The sequence below is a fragment of the Dryobates pubescens genome, chromosome 31 (assembly GCF_014839835.1).
Source record: "Dryobates pubescens isolate bDryPub1 chromosome 31, bDryPub1.pri, whole genome shotgun sequence".
Taxonomy (NCBI): domain Eukaryota; kingdom Metazoa; phylum Chordata; class Aves; order Piciformes; family Picidae; genus Dryobates; species Dryobates pubescens.
In genome coordinates, this window is record NC_071642.1 from 5,414,484 (window position 1) to 5,433,990 (window position 19,507).

Consider the following 19,507-nt stretch of genomic DNA (forward strand, 5'->3'; position numbering starts at 1 on the left):
TCTGAGCTCACCTCCAGGTGCAGCAGGAGCTCCTTGTGAGGCACAGCCCCAGAGCTGAGAGCTCTGAGCTCACCTCCAGGTGCAGCAGGAGCTCCTTGTGAGGCACAGCCCCAGAGTTCCTCTGGAAGCAGCATCTGGAAGTGGTGAAACCACTGAGAACTCTGCAGCACGCAGAGCCCAGAGCAGCTGCAGAGGGGGTGGCTGGCAAGAGGCACATGGCTGAGGTAAAACTCACAACTTTATTGGGCCCCTGGCCGCGGGGCAGGTCAGTACAGGGCGCGAGCTGCTCTCCCCCGGCCAAGCCGGCAGCAGCCGCGCCGCAGCGAGAGCTCCGCTCCCGTCCCGCCGCGGCAGGGCCCCGGCGCGCCCCGCTCCTGGGGCCGGCCCCCAGGGGACAGATCACCCTCCAGCAGCGGGGGTGGATGTCATCCTCCGGCAGAATCCAGCTTGGGGAAGGCTATGGCAAACACCTCCTGGTAGTGCTCCACAAAGTGCACCTCCAGCCCCTCCGTGATGAAGGCTGCCAGGTCGTAGTAATCCTTCTTGTTCTCCGAGGGCAGCACGATGCAGGTGACTCCGGCACGCTTGGCCTGGGGGGAGAGGCTGTGAGTGCTGGGGGGGAGAGGCTGGGATACTGTCAGCTCTACACTGGATGCCCTTCAACAGTCCTCTCAGCCCAGACTGCTGAGCCACAGCCTGGGGCCAGTCAGGCAGCCTTAACACTCTGAGGGCACCTCCCACCCTCACTTCTGGTACTGAAGTGGATCAACACAGATGCCCTGGCACAAAGCCTGGGGTCCCACCTCCTTCCTGACAGCCAGAGGCACAAGCAGGACCCCTGTGTGCCCCCACTCCAGGAGCCATCAGTGGCTGTCACAGGCAGCGCTGAGCCCAGCCCAGGGCTGTCCCCCAGAGCATGCAGAGAGGCAAGGAAGGAGCTCTTACTGCAATTGTCTTCTCCTTGATTCCACCCACAGGCAGGATCTTCCCAGTCAGTGACACTTCCCCAGTCATGGCCAGGTTCTGCCTCACTGGGCGGTCCATGGCCAGCGACAGCAGGGCTGTGACTATGGTGCAGCCTGCACTTGGTCCATCCTTTGGTGTGGCTCCCTGTGAAAAACGACCAAACACAGCCCCCCTGTAGCTCCCTGCAAGAGCAGCAACCCCAGGCAGATCCTCTGGCTCTGCTGTTACAAGGTGGCCTGTGGCAGCCACTGCTCTGAGGGCAGAGTTCCTGAGCTGCCCAGTTCCTTAGCTACCTAGAGCAACACCATCACATTCCAGGGGTGCCAAGAGCAGCAGCCTCACCCTGGCACCCTCGGGTGGGAACATGCTGCAGGAGACAGCTCCTTGGCATGCTGGCACCTCTCACTGGGAAAGGATTGTAGCTCAGCCTTGTGGCTGGGTTCTACTGGTTAAGGGGTTGATAACAGAGAGTTTATCTAAAGCCACCCTGAGCTCTGGCCCTGGGGTTAGGGACTTAGGCTGGGAATGGCCGGGGGGGGTTAGGGCTGCCAGGGACTTCTGCTTCTGTTAGTTACCTCTGGGTAGGGCTTTGGGGTAGGGATGCTGCTAGGGATGTGCTCAGCACTTCTGGTAGCTGCTTGGTCTGTTTAGGGCTTCTGCTGTTAAGGACACTCTGAGGCTGTGCAGTGCTGAGGATTCTACAACCCAGCAAAAAAGGACTTCTGAGAAGACCTGGGAGATTCTCTGCTCCCTGCATGTCTGCAGTGTGGTTGCTACAGGCCTAAGGGGTTCCTGCCTTCCTTTGCACCCCTGAATCCAGGGGAGAAAAAGAACAGTAGCTCCAGCTCTGGGGGGGCTCTGCAGAAGGGTCACTGCTGGAGGTGACCTGAGCTGGCTCCTCTGTCAACAGCTCTGCCAGGCCCCACCTGAGGCATGAAGTCCCTGAGGCTTCAGTTTGGGTTCTGGCCTGGTACCACCACAGTGCTCATCAGGCTCAGGCTTAAGCAAACATGAGCAAAACCCAGCAGGAATGCTTGGAAGCTGAGGCAGCCACAGAAACAACAGAGGTCAGCATCAGGGGGATAAAGAGCACAAAGTTGGTCGTCCTAAAGCCCAAAGCCTGCTGCACAGTGTGGAGCCCCCTGAGCACTGAGGGCTTTCATCTTCATCCCACTGCTAGGAGAGGGACAAGGAAGCAGAGCACAGGGACCAGGAGTGCTCTTTGTAACTTCCCCTACAGGACCTACAGCCCTCCTGCAGCCCTGGGACCACACAGGCCTCAGCTTTGCTTTCCTTGTGGATTTCATCCCAATCCCTTCTCCCTCTGCTGTGGTCTCCCCACCTGCACCTCAGGGCCAGCAGCTGCATTGCCTGCAGCAGTATCCAAGCCTCTGCATCCCCACCACAGGCCTGCTGCAGGAGGACTGCAAACAGCTCCTGCTCCCACAGCACCCCCAGGACAAAGCCTTCCTCTGCCAGGTTTTCCTGGCCCTGGGCATGCTGCACAGCACACACAAGGCACCTCCCAGCTTCAGAGCAGCCCAGCAGTGCTGCCTGCTCGGAGAATGCTGCAGCAGCTCACCTCTGGCACATGCAAGTGGATGTGGGAAGAGATGAGGAAGTCGTTGCTGGGCTCCTTCTGCATCAGGAAGGCTCTGGCAAAGGTGTAAGCTATTTTGGCACTCTCCTTCATCACATCTCCCAGCTGCCCTGTGAGGTCCAGGGACCCATCCTTGTTCTCCTTGTCTTTGGGTCGCTTCAGGGATGTCTCAACAAACAGAGTGGAGCCTCCTGAGAAAGGAAAACAACATCCTGAGACAAAGGGAAGGCAGAAGGGTTTGGTGGTGCAGAGGCATCAGCAGTGTGGATGTGAGCTGGGGTCTCAGCTGGGGCTGTTTAGTCTGGAGAAGAGAAGGCTGAGAGGGATCTGATCAATGTCTATCAATCTCTGAAGGGTGGGGGGCAAGTGGAGGGGGCCAAGCTCTTTATGGTGGTGCACACTAGTAAGCCAAGGAACAACAGCTTCAACCTTGAACACAGAAGATGAGGAGAAACTTCTTTACAGTGAGGGTGACAGAGCCCTGGAGCAGGCTGCCCAGGGGGTTTGTGGAGTTGTCTTCTCTGGAGGCTTTCAAAACTCAGCTGGATGCACTGCTGTGCAGACTACCCTGGGTGGTCCTGCTCTGGCAGGGGGGTTGGAGTGGATGATCTCTGGAGGCCCCTTCCAACCTCTGACATACTGTGATATGGAGCAGAAAATATGCTGGCCTGAAGCTAAAGGGAGCCTGGGTAAGGGACTCAGAGAGGGTCCATTCTTCAGGGAAGAAGCAGAGTCACAGAGTTGGAAGGGGCCTTTAAAGGTCCCTTGAAAGGTTTACTGTGAAGGAAGAGAATTCTCACTGCTTATCCATACCTGAAGGGCAGGTGTCAAGAGGCTGGGGCCAGACTCTGCTCAGTGCTGCCCAGCCACAAGACAAGGGGCAAGGGGCACAAACTGCAGCCCAGCAGGTTCCATTGCACCAGGAGGAAAAACTTGTTTGGTGTGAGGGTGCTGGAGGCCTGGAGCAGGCTGCCCAGAGAGGTTGTGGAGTCTCCTGCTCTGCAGAGCTTCCAACCCCCCCTGGCCATTGTGCTCCTGGGCAGGCTGCTGTGGGTGCCCTGCTGGGGCAGGGGGCTTGGAGCAGATGACCTCCAGAGGTCCCTTCCAGCCTGCTGGCATTCTGTGGACCTCTAAAGGCCACAGAAGTTACTGCTGCAGGTGGCAGCAGCCCAGGAGCAGAGCCAGCAGCGCCTCTCAGCGTGCCTGCCACAGCCAGGCTGTGCAAACCCCAGGGGAATGGAGCCCTGGTGCCTCACCCATGGCAGTCCAGGCCAGCCCCATGACCACCCCCGGCGGAGTGGTGTCGTACATGCGCTCCACGGTGAAGATCGGCTTGCCCACGAAGTCCTGCAGGTTCTCAGGGGTCACCTGCACTGCCTCTGCCTCCCCACTCACGATTTTGTAGGCAGATTTCCTCAGGACCTGGGGGGAGAGGGCAGCTGAGCTGTGCAGCAAGAGCTGAGGAGGCCGGAGCGGAGCCAGCCAGGCGGCGCTGCCCTCACCTTCTCCACCTGCTTCTGCAGGTTCCTGACGCCGCTCTCCCTGCAGTACTGCTTGATGAGCAGGGTCAGCACCTCGGGGGTGATCTGGGCCTTGCTCTCATCCAGGCCACACAGCACTCGTGCTTGAGGGACCAAGTACCTCTGAAAGACAGAAGCAGCCACAGCTTCTCCCAGTGGCTGTGACGGGAGCCTGCTGCTTCCACCTTGCCCCACAGCCCTCTGCCCTGAGCTCGGGGCCGGGTTCTGGAGCGCACAGAACGCTGGAGGCACTGAAATGGGGCTCAGAGCAGAGCACCTCTGTGCAGAGCCTTGTGCCTGATGGCTTTGGGTGGAACCAGGCAAGGCTGAACCTGTTTAAGCCAGGGGAGCAGCTCCCTCACCTCTGCAATGGCAAGCTTCTCCTCTGCCACATATCCTGACACGTTGATCACCTCCATCCTGTCCCGCAGCGGCTCCGGGATGGTTTCTGTCACGTTGGCAGTGCAGATAAAAAGCACCTGGAAGCATGGCAGGATCCTATTAAACCTCTTGCTTTGGAATCACAGAATGGTAGGGGTTGGAGGGGACCTCTGGAGATCACCCAGCCCAACCCCCTGCCAAAGCAGGGCCACCCAGGGCAGCTCACACAGGAACACAACCAGGTGGGGTTGGAAAGTCTCCACAGAAGGAGACTCCGCAACTTCTCTGAGCAGCCTGCTCCAGACCACACATCTCTGCATCCCTGGCTCTGCAGGGAGCTGGGGCTGTAGGGCTGGTGCTGGCTGCTGTGCAGACATTCTGGCTAAAGCCCTCTGCTGCTGGTGCCTCAATGCCATCTGCCCAACTTTCCAGCTGAGCACCATGCCAGCATCTCCTGGTGACCAGGACATCCCTGCACTGACAGTCTGACCTTGCCCAGCTCCACAGCCTCTGCAGCAGAGAGGAATACCTTGGACAGATCCACAGGAACATCAAGGTAATGATCCAGGAAGTTGGAGTTCTGCTCTGGGTCCAGCAGCTCCAGAAGGGCTGAGGATGGATCCCCTTGATAGCCTCTTCCTATTTTATCCACCTGTGGGAGGAAAACTTGAAATGCTCCAAGAAGTTTCTCACCACAGCCAGTTCCCACACAAAGAGCTCTTCAAGGAGCCCTCTGAGCATCTCCAGCTGTGTGCTCAGGAGCAGCCCCTGCCAGGCTCTCTCCTCCCTGGGCTTTCAGCCCAGTCCCCACTGTCCTACCCCAGCAGCCCTTGGCACACCTGACCAGCCCCAGGACTCCAAGGGTTACAGAGCAGCACCACAAAGTCTCAAGCAGTGTGCCCAGAGCCAGCAGCAGCTGAGCTCCCAGGGAGGAGTGGCTGTGAGTCGTTCATCAAAGCTAAGCTGGAGTCAGACCAAAGGACTCCATGGTGGGAGGACCACAGCACTGCACAGGGGCATGGATGGCTTGGGCTGGAAGGGACTCAGAGATCACCAACCCCCAGCCATGGGCAGGAACACCTCCCTACACCACTTTGCTCAAGGCCTCACACCTCTCTGGCTCTGCTGGCCACACACCTTTTGATGTGTTCCCTGTCACCCCAGGGCCTGGAGAGCTCAGGCTCATTTAAGCAACCCCCCTGGCATCTTTAGGAGAGTGCTTCACCTTTGCCACTGGGTGAGGAGCTGAGAGCTGTTTTGAGGAGCAAACACTAGAAGCAAGCCCAGGTACATCACCTCATCAATCAGGATCAGAGGATTCTCTGTCTTGGTCTTCTTCAGGCACTGGATGATCTTCCCTGGCATTGCTCCAACATATGTCCTCCTGTTTTAGCAGAGACTGGAGTCAGGGGAGCCCTGTAAAGGTCAGCTCACAGCTGGTGGAACAGCTCTGTCCTTCTGGGAACCAAGCTTCTGCAGCTCTCAGGAGCGTTCACCACCTCCACACTACACACCAAGACCAGGCATGGACCTGTGCAGGACACTCCTGGGCTGCAGATTATGTCTTCAGCTTCCCTCTCATTTAAAAGTTCAAACTAAGAGGTGAGGCTGAGAACAGAGATGGTTGAAGAGGGACTTCTGGGGTTGGTTTTTTTGGGGGGGGTAAAGGAGTGTTGGGAAAGGAACATTTCCTCCCTTCACTGGACAGAGACAAGACCCCAAGGATTGCTGTAAATCTAAAGACAAACTGAGGAGCAAACTGCTCCCCACAGCCTTTCTTCTACAGAAACCAGGCAGAGAGGGACCTGGGGGGAGTGGTTGATAGCAGCTGAACACGAGCCAGCAGTGTGCCCAGGTGGCCAAGAAAGCCAATGGCATCCTGGCCTGCATCAGGAAGAGAGTGGCCAGCAGGACCAGGGAAGTCATTGTGCCCTGTGCCCGAGTCCTGTGTCCTGCTCTGGGCTCCTCAGTTTAAGAAGGACATTGAGATGCTGGAAGGTGTCAGCAGGGGCTGGCAGCAGGGAGCTGTGACACAGACACGCTCCAGGTGGGCCTCAGCTGTGGCCACACTGAGCAGTGCTGGGGAGGGGCAGCGCTGAGGCGCCACTGACCTGTGCCCCTTGATCTCGGCCACGTCGGTCATGCCCCCCACGCTGAAGCGGAAGTACTCCCTGTTGAGGGCCCTGGCGATGGAGCGCGCGATGCTGGTCTTGCCCACCCCGGGCGGGCCGTAGAAGCACAGGATCTTGCCCTGGGTGGAGCCCCGCAGCTGGCTGACCGCTATGAACTCCTGCAGGGCACAGGGAGCGGCGGCGGTGAGCACGGGCGGTAGTGGCAGCGGGGCAGAGCGGGCACGGGGGAGCACCGGCAGCGGGGCAGAACCGGCAGTGGGCACGGGGTGGGAGCACCGGCAGCGGGGCAGAACCGGCAGTGGGGGAGCACCGGCAGCGGGGCAGAACCGGCAGCGGGCACGGGGGAGCACCGGCAGCGGGGCAGAACCGGCAGTGGGGGAGCACCGGCAGCGGGGCAGAACCGGCAGCGGGGCAGAACCGGCAGTGGGGCAGAACCGGCAGCGGGGGAGCACCGGCAGCAGGCACAGGGGAGCACCGGCAGCGGGGCAGAACCGGCAGTGGGGGAGCACCGGCAGCGGGGCAGAACCGGCAGCGGGGCAGAACCGGCAGTGGGGCAGAACCGGCAGCGGGGCAGAACCGGCAGCGGGGCAGAACCGGCAGCAGGCACAGGGGAGCACCGGCAGCGGGGCAGAACCGGCAGCAGGCACAGGGGAGCACCGGCAGCGGGGCAGAACCGGCAGCAGGCACAGGGGAGCACCAGCAGCGGGGCAGAACCGGCAGCGGGGCAGCACCGGCAGCGGGGCAGCACCGGCAGCGGGGCAGCACCGGCGGCAGGCACGGGGGGGGGAGAACCAGTGGCGGGGCAGAACCGGCAGTGGGGGAGCACCGGCAGCGGGCACGGTGGGGGGAGCACCAGCAGCGGGGCAGAACCGGCAGCAGGCATGGGGGAGCACCGGCAGTGGGGCAGAACTGGCAGCAGGCACGGGGGAGCACCGGCAGGGGGGGAGCACCGGCGGCGGGCACCGGGGCAGGGAGAGCACCGGCAGGGTTTGGGCAGGGCAAGTGGAAGCACGTCAGGAGTCTCTGGTCACACTGCTGCTTCCCCTGGCCACCTGCTCAGCACTGAGCAGCCAAAGAGCATTCTGTGGTCCGAAACTGCTGCTGTGAGTAACTCGCACAGGGACTGCTCGCTGCTCTCTCAGGCTGCTCTCTAATCCATGAATTAACCTGAGGGGAGAGCTGCAGCGCCCCCCCCCGAGCCTGCTGCTCAGTAGGGTGCAGGGGGACACCCTGCCCGCCCCTGCCTTACCAGGATTCGCTTCTTGACGTCGTCCATCCCATAGTGATCCTCCTCCAGCACCGCTCGGGCTCGGGACAGCTCCAGGTTCTCCTCACTGCACTTGCCCCAGGGGATGGATGTCAGCCAGTCCAGGTAGTTCCTTGTGACACTGACAGACACCACCGAGAGTCAGCTGACAACAACCAGCTCCTGCCCTCCCCCACTGCCCTCCCAGGGAGCCTCCCCCAGAACCAGTGGGACATAAACTACTGAGAGCAGGAGACTAAGAAAAGAACATCAGGGAGGTGGTGGAGTCTCCCCTGGAGACTTTCCAGACCCATCTGGATGCACTGCTGTGTGCCCTGCTCTGGGTGCCCCTGCTCTGGCAGGGGGGTTGGACTGGATGCTCTCCAGAGGTCCCTTCCAATCCTGTGACTGATCTGGGCAGACACTGCTGCCCTTTCCTCATGGACTTCACTCCCTTGGCATCCCCTCAAACAATAACCCTCAAAGCCTTTCCCCAGAGCCTTTGCTTTCCTGAGGAAAGGAACCTCAAGAGGCCATGCAAAGAGCAGACAAATTCCCTGCCTGCTTTGCTGCCCCGGGGCTGGCTGCTGCCAGCAGGCACCGGCACGGTTTGCAAGCTCTGCGCTGCTGTCAGCTGTTTGCACTGGGCCTGAAACTCAGATAACTCAGCTGTGTCCATTTCCCAGGGCGCCAAGACAGCATAAAGAAGGAAGATTCCTGGCTGAGGAGCAAGGAATGGAAGCTGGATGTTCCACAGGGCAGGATGGGAGATCAGGCTGCAGGTGTGGAAGCTACCAGCTGGGAGCGCTCTGGAGGAGGACCCCAGCCCCTGCCAGCCCCTAACACCGCAACTGTGTGCCCCTGGCAGCAGAGGACTCGGGCATGGCCTCACTTGAACTCTGAGGAGTGGTTGTCCAGCAAGCCCAGCTTGTTGAGCTCTTCATCAATCACATCCATCACGTGCTTGGGCACCAGCAGCTCCTTCAGCCGCTCCCGGAACTTCTCCTCTATGGCATCCTTGTCCTCCTTCTCCAGGCCCAGCTCCTTCTTGATGATCTTCAGCTGCTCTTGCAGGAGGTACTTGCGATGTGTTTGTTTGATCTTCTCCTCAACCTGGGCAAACCACAGCACAGTGAGTGCCCTGCTCCTGGGGCAAGCCAGCAAGCACCAAAGGCTTCCAAACGCTTCTCCCCTGGGACCTCCGCAGCCTCTGGAAAGGCCACCCAGAAATCATCTGCAGCAGGTGCCCTGTGCTGGGCCCTGGGGAGGCCAAGGGCAACTGGCACCACCTCCAGCAGGAACTGTGCCAGCTGAAACCAGCTGCAGAACTACAAAGCCAGACTGGAATGGTTCAGAGACACTCAGTGTGGTTCCTATGGGCATCACTGCCCAGTGCTCTGTCACTCAAGGGCCAATTCCCCACATCTCCCATGCTAGAGGGAACTTTTCCTGTCCCAGGCAAACCAAACAGCTGCCTACTTCCAGAATCAAGTCAAGCAGTGTGCCAAGAGGCCTCCAGCAGCCTGACCTGGAGCAGCAATGGTGTGGCCAGCAGGGCAGGGATTGTGCCCCTGGCCTGGGCTCTGGTGAGGCCACACCTTGAATCCTGGGATCAGTTTTGTGTCCTCACTCCCAGAAGGACACTGAGAGGCTGGAGCAGGTCCAGAGAAGGGCAACCAAGCTGGGGAAGGGTCTGGAGAACAGGGCTGGGAAGGAGCAGCTGAGGGACCTGGGGTGGTTTAGTGTGGAGCAGGCTGAGGGAGACCTCCTTGCTCTCTACAGCTCCCTGAGAGGAGGTGGCAGTGAGGTGGGGGCTGGGTTCTGCTCCCTAGGATCAGGTGCTAGAAGGAAAGGAAATGGCCTGGAATTGTGCCAGGGGAGGGTCAGGCTGGAGATGAGGGGGGAAAAGAAATACTGCCAGAGTGGTCAGGGCTTGGCACAGGCTGCCCAGGGAGGTGGTGGAGTCCAGCAGCACAGGAGTGGCCCCAAAGCAACCAGCAGAAGGTTTGTGCTCCCCAGGGACTCACCTCCCTGCCCAGGCGCTGCTGCAGCTTGCTCAGCTCATATTCCTTCTTCAGCAGGGAAAGAGCCTTGTAGAGCCTCTTGGGAATCTGCAACAGACACAGAAGGAGCTTCCAGACACTGCTGCCAGCTCCCAATGAAAAAAGAATGAAAATCTCCAGTGGGCTGCCTGGGAGAACTCTCCAGCACTTGCAGGTGGGGAAAGGTGAAGAGAGCAGCAGCTCCAGAGCATGCAACCCATGGGGGAAAGAAAAACCTTTGCATCAAAGGTGAAAAGAGTGAGAGCAGCAGCACAGGGAGGGGATTCTGCCCCTCTGCTCTGCTCAGACCCCACCTGCAGCACTGCCTCCAGTTCTGGGGACCCCAGCACAGGAAGGACCTGGAGCTGTTGGAGAGGGTCCAGAGGAGGCCATAAAGATGATCAGAGGGCTGCAGAACCTCTGCTGTGGGGACAGGCTGGGAGAGTTTGGGAAGCTGAGCCTGGAGAAGGCTCCAGGGAGATCTCAGAGCAACCTTCCAGTACCTGAAGGAGCTCCAGGAGAGCTGGGGAGGGACTTTGGGCAAGGGCTGGGAGTGCCAGGATGAGGAACAATGGCTTTGAGCTGGGAGAGGGGAGAGTGAGACTGGAGATGAGGAAGAAATTCTTAGAGTGAGTGTGGGGAGGCACTGGAACAGCTTGCCCAGGGAGGATATGGATGTTCCCTCCCTGGAGGTGTTCCAGGCCAGGCTGGATGAGGCCTTGAGCAACCTGGGCTGGTGGGAGGTGTCCCTGCCCACGGCAGGGGGTTGGAGCTGGATGATCTTTAAGGTCCCTCCCAAGCCAAGCCATTCTCCCCACAGCCACACTGCAGGCTGAGGGAGCAGAGCTGCAGGGTTTCCTTACACTGGTTTCCTCCAGGATGTCCTGCAGCTCGTGGGACTCGGCCCCAGTCAGCGCCGCCCCCATGTCGCTCAGGTAGATTGGGTTGTCCACCACCCGCTGCCCTGCCTGCATCATCTGCAGCACAGACTCTCTGCAAGGAGGGAAGAGCCCCCAGAATGCTCTGTCAACACTGACATGCATAAAGGAAGTGTCCCCAGAGTTCTTCACTTCTTGTGACAGAGGGAAAGGAATCCAAGAGGGCTCAGCCTCAGCAGGGCACAGACTCAGCCCTCAGTGGGACTCAGCCAACACCCAGTGACCAGCAGAGGAATCACCTGGGAGAAGGAATGATCACTGCCAAAGAAAAGCAGAGCTGTGAAATGCTCTCCTGAGGGCTCAGCCTCAGCAGGGCACAGACATTTTCAGTGGGACTCAGCCAACACCCAGTGACCAGCAGAGGAATCACCTGGGAGAAGGAATGATCACTGCCAAAGAAAAGCAGAGCTGTGAAATGCTCTCCTGAGGGCTCAGCCTCAGCAGGGCACAGACATTTTCAGTGGGACTCAGCCAACACCCAGTGACCAGCAGAGGAATCACCTGGGAGAAGGAATGATCACTGCCTAAGAAAAGCAGAGCTGTGAAATGCTCTCCTGACAGTTCTGGGAAGAAGGAGGTGGAACTGTTAGAGTGAGTCCAGAGGAAGCCACAGAGATAATCCAAGGGCTGCAACCTCCTCTGTGGGGAGAGACTGGGAGAGTTGGGGCTGCTCAGCCTAGAGAAAGCTCCAGGGAGACCTCAGAGCAGCCTTCCAGTACCTGAAGGGGCTCCAGGAGAGCTGGGGAGGGACTTTGGGCAAGAGCTGGGAGTGCCAGGTTGAGGGACAATGGCTTTGAGCTGGGAGAAGCTGGATTTAGAATAGACTTTAAGAAGAAATTCTTCCCCATGAGGGCTGTGAGGCTCTGGCACAGGTTGCCCAGGGAGGCTGTGGATGTCCCCTCCCTGGAGGTGTTCAAGGCCTTGAGCAGCCTGGGCTGGTGGGAGGTGTCCCTGCCCATGGCAGGGGCTTGGAACTGGATGATCTTTAAGGTGCCTTCTGGGGTAAGCACTCTGGGGCTCTGTGTGCCAGCAGGGTGCCCACTACTGTGCTCCTCTGACAGGGATCAGACCATGGCACTGCAGACCCATGTCAGCTGCCACAGACTTACAGCCATGCCTCCAGCCTCCACTTCACACCAGGTTTCCAAACCCTCCCTCTGCTGTCAAGCATGGCTGGTGAAGCTTACACAGCAAAACAAAGCTCTGGGTGACAATGCAGCTTCTCTCTGCCCCTTCACTGGAGCACAAGGCCAAGTGGAAGAGGAAACCTCCAGCCTGAGGCCTGTTCCCAAGCAGGGCAGTGTGGGGAGCACACCTACCTGTACAAGGGGTTCAAGGCAATGATGTCCCTGATGGTCTTGACAATTTCTGCAGTCAGTGCCTGCAAACCACCAAGAATGTGATCAGCAGACTGGAAAAGGCCAGCCAGGGCCTCAGCACAGACAGGACATTCCCCAGCCTCTCCAGACAGCAGTGCAGCCTCTGGCCACCCATCTGCCACGGGGTGCTGGGGTTCCTGGGGCTCAGTGTTGGGGCAGTCATCTCTCCAAGCAAAGACCTGAAGGGCTGCAGGCTGCTTCCTGCATGCACAAAGCTGGACTGGCTCTGGTCAGCACACACAACTAGGCTGAGCACTCAGGCCTCCCTGGGGCAAGGCCTCAGCTTGCCAGAGGCTGTCACACAGACCTCAGCAGAGCCCAAACTCTTCACTCAGCAGCTTTCTGAAGCCACCAGTTTGAGGGAGCTGAGCTGCTGCAATGGTTTGGATGTACCCCCCCTGCCAGGAAGCAGCTGCTTTCTGAAGCCTCAAGTCAGAGCCCAGTTTTAGAACTCTCCCTTTGAAGCCACAGAGGGTCAATGCAGTTCTGCAGGCCAAGCCCAGCCTTGAGCCACTCACTTTAACCTCTTCTGTGATCTGAAAATCTTCATGAACCACATTCTCCACTTCTACCATGAGAACCTCCTGTGAGGAAGGAGCCACAGGATCCAGCACCACTTCCATAGCTTGGTCCTTTGCCCCAGGCTCCTCTTCAGCCTCCTTCTTGGAGCGCTTCTGTTTCCTCCTGATTTTCTGCTTGCCCTCAGGCTCCTCAGGCTCCACCTCCAGCTGCTTGTTTATACGAATCCTGAAAGCCACAGAGACCAGCAGCAGTCAGCTCCCCTCTGCCACAGCTGGCTTCAACCCTTCAGCATGAGAAGGAAGAGTCTGAGTTGTGTTTGGAGTGCAGCAGAACTCCAGGCTCCGACAAAGGGCACTGGATGGATTCAGAACCCAGCATGAGCACAGGGCAGGCACTGAGGGGGCTGAGCAAGGAGTTACAGGAAGCTGCTCACTGCCTGCTGGCTGAGCCTCTTGGTGCCTGAGCCTGCTGGCTGCCAGACCTGGGGCTGTTCAGCCTGGAGAAGAGAAGGCTCCAGGGAGACCTTGGAGCAGCCTTCCAGTACCTGAAGGGCTCCAGGAGAGCTGGGGAGGGACTGGTGACAAGGGCTGAGAGTGCCAGGATGAGGGACAATGGATTTGAGCTGGGAGAGGGGAGAGTGAGACTGGAGATGAAGAAATTCTTATTAGTGAGGGTGGGGAGAGCCTGGCACAGGTTGCCCAGGGAGGCTGTGGATGCCTCCTGCCTGGATGTATTGAAGGCCAGACTGGATGAGGCCTTGAGCAAGCTGGGCTGGTGGGAGGTGTCCCTGCCCAATGGCAGGGGGTTGGAACTGGATCTTTGAGGTCCCTTCCAACCCATTCCATGAATCTGTGAGTGAGTGGCCAAGGGCAACTGGCACCACCTCCAGCAGGAACTGTGCCAGCTGAAACCAGCTGCAGAACTACAAAGCCAGACTGGAATGGTTCAGAGACACTCAGTGTGGTTCCTATGGGCACCACTGCCCAGTGCTCTGTCACTCAAGGGCCAATTCCCCACATCTCCCATGCTAGAGGGAACTTTTCCTGTCCCAGGCAAACCAAACAGCTGCCTACTTCCAGAATCAAGTCAAGCAGTGTGCCAAGAGGCCTCCAGCAGCCAGGCCTGGAGCAGCAATAGTGTGGCCAGCAGGGCAGGGATTGTGCCCCTGGCCTGGGCTCTGGTGAGGGCACACCTTGAATCCTGGGATCAGTTTTGTGTCCTCACTCCCAGAAAGACACTGAGAGGCTGGAGCAGGTCCAGAGAAGGGCAACCAAGCTGGGGAAGGGTCTGGAGAACAGGGCTGGGAAGGAGCAGCTGAGGGACCTGGGGTGGGTTAGTGTGGAGCAGGCTGAGGGAGACCTCCTTGCTCTCTACAGCTCCCTGAAAGCAGGCTGCAGTGAGGTGGGGGCTGCGTTCTGCTCCCAGATAACAAGAGATGGGATGAAAGGAAACTGCCTCAAGCTGCACCAGGGGAGGGCTAGGCTGGAGAAGAGGAACAATTTCTTTGCTGCCAGAGTGGTCAGGGCTTGGCACAGGCTGCCCAGGGAGGTGGTGGAGTCCCCATGCCTGGAGGTGTTCCAGAACCCTGTGGCCATGGCACCTGGGGCCATGGTTTGGTGCCCATGGTGGGGTTGGGTTGGTCTTGGGCTGGATGACCTCAGAGAGCTTTTCCACCCCAAACATTTCTATGATTCTATGTCCCTGCTGACTGCAGGGTGGTTGGACAAGATGACCTTCGAGGGTCCCTACGACCCGATGCATTCTGTGATGCTGTTGTTGCCCAAGGAAGTGCCGCAGCTCAGCTTGCATCGCATCACAATGCTCAGGAGCCTGACAGCCAGGGGCTGCCACACAGCAGGGGGGCTGCAGCAGCGGGGCCCTGTCAGGAGGTGCTGTGGCAGCAAAGCAGGAGCTTCTTGCACGCGCTGGGGGTGCGCCAGCGCGAGCACAGAGGGAGCTCAGCAGGGGCTGTGCCCGAGGCGGGGCTCTGCCCGAGGCGGGGCTGTGCCCGAGGCGGGGCTGTGCCCGAGGCGGGGCTGTGCCCGAGGCGGGGCTGTGCCCGAGGCGCGGCTCTGCCCGAGGCGGGGCTCTGCCCGAGGCGGGGCTCTGCCCGAGGCGGGGCTCTGCCCGAGGCGGGGCTGTGCCCGAGGCGGGGCTCTGCCCGAGGCGGGGCTGTGCCCGAGGCGGGGCTCTGCCCGAGGCGGGGCTCTGCCCGAGGCGGGGCTGTGCCCGAGGCGGGGCTCTGCCCGAGGCGGGGCTCTGCCCGAGGCGGGGCTCTGCCCGAGGCGGGTACCGGCGGTGTCCCATCACGATCATGCGCAGCTTGTCTCCGAGGTCCTGCATCTCGTGGATCTGCACAAAAGTTCCCATCTGGTAGATCTCGTTCAGATCCTCCACCACATCAGATTCATTGCTGGCAAGGGGGAAAACAACAGGAGCAGACACTCAGGCTCTCGAGGAAGCAGGTAGGGCGAGACAGGGAAGAAGCAAGCCCTGGCTGCAGAACTCTGAGCTGGGCTGAGGAGCACAGCCCCTTCCCTTTCTCCCCACTGCTGCCACCGCCCGGCCCCTTCCCGCAGCCCCCCGGCCCCTTCCCCCGCACCCCCCGGCCCCTTCCCCCACCGCCCGGCCCCTTCCCGCAGCCCCCCAGCCCCTTCCCGCAGCCCCCCGGCCCCTTCCCCCACCGCCCGGCCCCTTCCCGCACCGCCCGGCCCCTTCCCGCAGCCCCCCGGCCCCTTCCCCCACCGCTCGGCCCCTTCCCGCAGCCCCCCGGCCCCTTCCCGCACCGCCCGGCCCCTTCCCGCAGCCCCCCGGCCCCTTCCCCCACCGCCTGGCCCCTTCCCGCACCCCCCCGGCCCCTTCCCCCGCACCCCCCCGGCCCCTTCCCGCAGCCCCCCGGCCCCTTCCCGCAGCCCCCCGGCCCCTTCCCGCACTGCCCGGCCCCTTCCCGCAGCCCCCCGGCCCCTTCCCGCACTGCCCGGCCCCTTCCCGCAGCCCCCCAGCCCCTTCCCGCAGCCCCCCGGCCCCTTCCCCCACCGCCCGGCCCCTTCCCGCAGCCCCCCGGCCCCTTCCCGCACTGCCCGGCCCCTTCCCGCAGCCCCCCGGCCCCTTCCCCCGCACCCCCCCGGCCCCTTCCCGCACCCCCCGGCCCCTTGCCCCACCACCCGGCCCCTTGCCCCACCGCCCGGCTCCCTGATGCTCCCTCTCTCCCCCCTGCAGTTACACACAGCCTTCTCCAAAGCAAGGCCCAGGCTGCCAGCAGTGCTGGTGGTGGCAATGAAACTGGCAGAGCAAGGGGACGGTGCAAGCCTACACACAGCTTCTGTACCACCACCAGAGAGGGAACTCCCTCAGAGCACAGCTCCTGTGTCCATCAGCCCTCCCCTGATGAGGAGGAACAACTACTCACTTATCATCCTTCTTAAGGAAGACACCAGCATAAGGCTGGGCAAGGCGAACTTTCCTCCTCAGGAGCTCAACCAGCTTCTTGTTTTTCACCTAGGACAAGAAGAGGTCAGAGGTGAGAGGTCAGAGGTGATGTGCTGTAAGCTTTGCACCCCCAGCATTTGATTTATGAAGTCTGTGAAGTTTCACCCTGCATTCTCCCAGTGCTGCCCCTGTCAGGGGACAGTGAGATGGAAGAGGAAGAATATGAGAGAAAGGAGCTCTGAGTGCTTAGAGCAGGTCACTGAGCACAGAAGCCTGAAGGCAGGGAGAAAAACCAAACCTCATCTGAACCAGCCTTGCAAGCAAGGAATCTCTGTCACTTGAACACTTCCTGAGGGTTTCTGTTGCTGTCACTCTTCCCTTCCCTTCCACACCTCTGTCCCCCAGCTCTCCACTCCCACTTGAAGAGCTACTCCAATCTTCCCCACCAGTGGCCTGAACGCTGCTCACCCACATTAGCTTCTTCTGCATAGCCCCCACAGTTCAGCTGCTCTCCTACACCCCCAGCCTGACTCCCTGCACTGGGGCTCTGGCAGTGCCTCTCCCTGCTGCACCTTCTCACTCCCCTCTGCTCTGCAGGTGCCACACAGCTGGCCCCAGCAGACCTCCCTCCACCACTGTAACTGTCAGCACTGCAGCTGCCCCCTCAGTGACCAGAAAATGCCTCCTCATGAGTTCTGCTGCTGCAAAGTCACACTGCTGACCACCAAGTGATGGGACAGGAGCTGCACCACTCAATGCTTCTGACAACAACCAGAGTGGTCTTGGCAGTTCCATGGTGTGAGGGTGCTGGAGCCCTGAGGCAGGCTGCCCAGAGACTTTCAGGACCCATCTGGATGTGTTCCTGTGGGAGCTGCCCTGGGTGACCCTGCTCTGGCAGGGAGTTTGGACTGGATGATCTCCAGAGGTCCCTCCCAACCATTCTGTGATTCCAGGACAGAGCAGCAGGAGCACCACCACTGCTGGCCTGTTCTAACCTTGGCACCCCTGGTTTGGCCTTGCACAATGTCTGGCAAAGTTGGGCTTGCCACTGCCACAGGCACAGACAGAAAGAGGAGGATTAATAGTTCCACACTGCACTGTATCACAGGCACAGGATGGTAGGGGTTAGAAGGGACCTCTGGAGAGCATCCAGACCAATCCCCCTTCCAAGGCAGGGTCACCTAGGGCAGGTCACACAGGAACACATCCAGGTGGGTTTTGAATGTCTCCAGAGATGGAGACTCCACCACCTCTCTGGGCAGCCTGCTCCAGTCCTCTGCCACCCTTAAACTGCAGACTTCCTTCTCATGTTCAGATGGAACTTCTCATGGTCAAGTTTGTTCTCTGCAGAGAGCTCACACAGTATGAAATGGCAGCAGAGTGATGTGCAGGCTGAAAGAGAGAGCTTTTACCTTTAGCTTCGTGTAAGACTGCTGCTCTACACCCTGAAATGAATGGCTTATACCCAACAGTGTGGTGTGGTGTGTCTGAAGAGCAGAAGAATGAACAATCCCTGCCCTCAACACCCCTGCAGGGACACTAAGAGCTGCATCTCCCCCAAGGCTGTGCTCTCAGCTTGAAGCTGGACTCAGTGACCTCAGAGGCTTCTTCCAACTGATACAGCTCTGTTCTTTGATCAGTAAAACACCAGGGAGTGCCATTTCTTGCTCCAAAAAGCTTGCATTTCAGGAGCAAAAAGTGTTCCTGGCCTGTGGGCTCAAGTCACACACCAAAGAGCAAACTTATGGCTCCTAAAAATGCAGGTGAGGGTGCAGAGAGCAAAGTTCTCCCTCTGAGATGCTGTGATGGCCATTCCCACCTGGCAGCTCTCTCCTACCACAGTGGTGCTGCTCTGTACCAAGCTCATACTTTCTTCCTGCAGCTCAGTTTGCTGCCTTCACAAATATTGTTCCTGGGGGGCAGGGGGTGACAGCAGCTAAGCCAAGGCCGCATTTGCTTAACCTTCAGCAAAAGAACACAGAGAAGACAGAAAGCAAGAGGCTGTGCGTGAAGCAGTGACCTTCCCCATTAGGAGCAGCTCTGCTGACTGATGCAACACTGGTGAAACCCAGAGACAATGAGAAACCACAGAGATGGGAGCCAGAGAATGGGGGAGGAGAGAGGGGGCTGGAAGGGACCTCGAGAGACCATCCAGTGCAACCCCCCTGCCAGAGCAGGGTCACCCAGGGCAGGTCACACAGAGACACATCCAGGTGGGGCTTGAAAGTCTCCAGAGAAGGAGACTCCATAATCTCTCTGGGTAGCCTGGTCCGGGGCTCTGCCCCCCTCACACCGAACAAGTTTACTAAATGCTGCGGGGCAGAGGGCTGCGAAGCGCTACCCACCTGCTGCCCTGCCCTAACAGCAGCCCGTAAAGACACGGAGCGTGGCTTTGAGACGGGCACCCCCGCTCCGACCCGCACACAAACTGCCGTTCCTGCGCGCTCGGCCCGGGGCGGCCACGCTGCCCACCAGCGAACCCCGGCCGGGACCGCCGGGGCCATTCAAGGGCTCTCAGCCGAGGCCAGGCGAAGCTGCACAGCCGCGCCGCAGTCATCGCCCGTCCCCGCTGGCGCCGGCCCCTCCGGGCGGCCAGCTCCCTCCTTCCCTCCAGCCGAGGCGAGCGCCCGGCCCCGGGAGCGCTCCCCTGGCCCCGGGAGCGCTCCCCTGGCCGCGGGCGGGCCGGGCTCGGCGGCCGCTCACCTCGATGATCTTGATGAAGCGCGGGAACACAGGGTTGCGCGTCACGGCGATGAGAGGCACGTTGGGGAAGTGCTCCGGGACGAGCAGCGGCGTCAGCGCCGTCATGACCGGCGCGGCCCCGCCGCCGTCCGCCCCTCCGCCGCCGCTACCCTCCTCGCCGCCGCCTCCCTCCAGCGCGTCGCCCCCCGCCAGACCGCCGGGGTTTCGCTGGTGCCATGGCAGGCCGGTGCTGAAGGCGGCGCATGGCGGCGGCGCGGAGCGCAGCGGGGCCGGGGGTGCGCCGGCGGCGGAGGAAGCGGCCGCCAAGAGGCGGCGCCGCGCGGGGCCCAGCAGCGCCGGCCGCCAGCGCCCGCACAGCCGCAAGCAGCGGGCGGCCGCCATGCTGCCGGCGCGCGCCCTGCCACACTTCCGGCCCGCGGCGGCGCGCAGGCGCCGCGGCACACCTCGCGCAGGGGCGCGTGGCGGCGCGCACGTCCCGGCGCGCCGCGGGGCCGCGGGTTCGCGTCCCGTGGCCGGCGGAGCGGCGCCGTGCGGGTAGGGTCCCCGCACAGTGCGGACCTTTGCTTTGACCTTGCCTAAGTTCTGCTTTGCCTCCGGAATGAGGTTTCATATTTACTTCCCCCCGCCCCCCTCCCCCCCGTGTCCGCAG

The 19,507-nt window shown here is 60.6% G+C and overlaps 1 protein-coding gene across 1 annotated transcript; it reads right to left on the bottom strand.

The window, feature by feature from the left end:
- Window positions 1–374: 374 nt before the first annotated feature.
- Window positions 375–19,263, bottom strand: LONP1 (lon peptidase 1, mitochondrial). Its single transcript, XM_054175169.1, has 18 exons — window positions 18,859–19,263; window positions 16,136–16,224; window positions 15,020–15,139; window positions 12,723–12,951; window positions 12,145–12,206; window positions 10,751–10,880; window positions 9,873–9,956; window positions 8,738–8,958; window positions 7,849–7,987; window positions 6,579–6,757; window positions 5,764–5,851; window positions 4,997–5,119; window positions 4,449–4,565; window positions 4,069–4,209; window positions 3,823–3,988; window positions 2,549–2,757; window positions 946–1,110; window positions 375–590 (listed from the first exon to the last, which is right to left on the bottom strand). Exons 1-18 carry the CDS (start codon window positions 19,237–19,239, stop codon window positions 426–428), a joined length of 2,808 nt encoding a protein of 935 aa, XP_054031144.1. The 5' UTR covers window positions 19,240–19,263; the 3' UTR covers window positions 375–425.
- Between the last annotated feature and the right edge of the window lie 244 nt (window positions 19,264–19,507).

Excerpts from the sequence above, each read along its gene's own strand:
- LONP1 (XM_054175169.1), bottom strand. The coding sequence starts at position 19,239 with ATGGCGGCCGCCCGCTGCTTGCGGCTGTGCGGGCGCTGGCGGCCGGCG. Across the intron at positions 16,225-18,858 it reads GCTTCATCAAGATCATCGAG|GTGAAAAACAAGAAGCTGGT; the intron begins GTGAGCGGCCGC and ends TTCTTGTCCTAG. Across the intron at positions 6,758-7,848 it reads ACGTCAAGAAGCGAATCCTG|GAGTTCATAGCGGTCAGCCA; the intron begins GTAAGGCAGGGG and ends TGTGCCCTGCAG.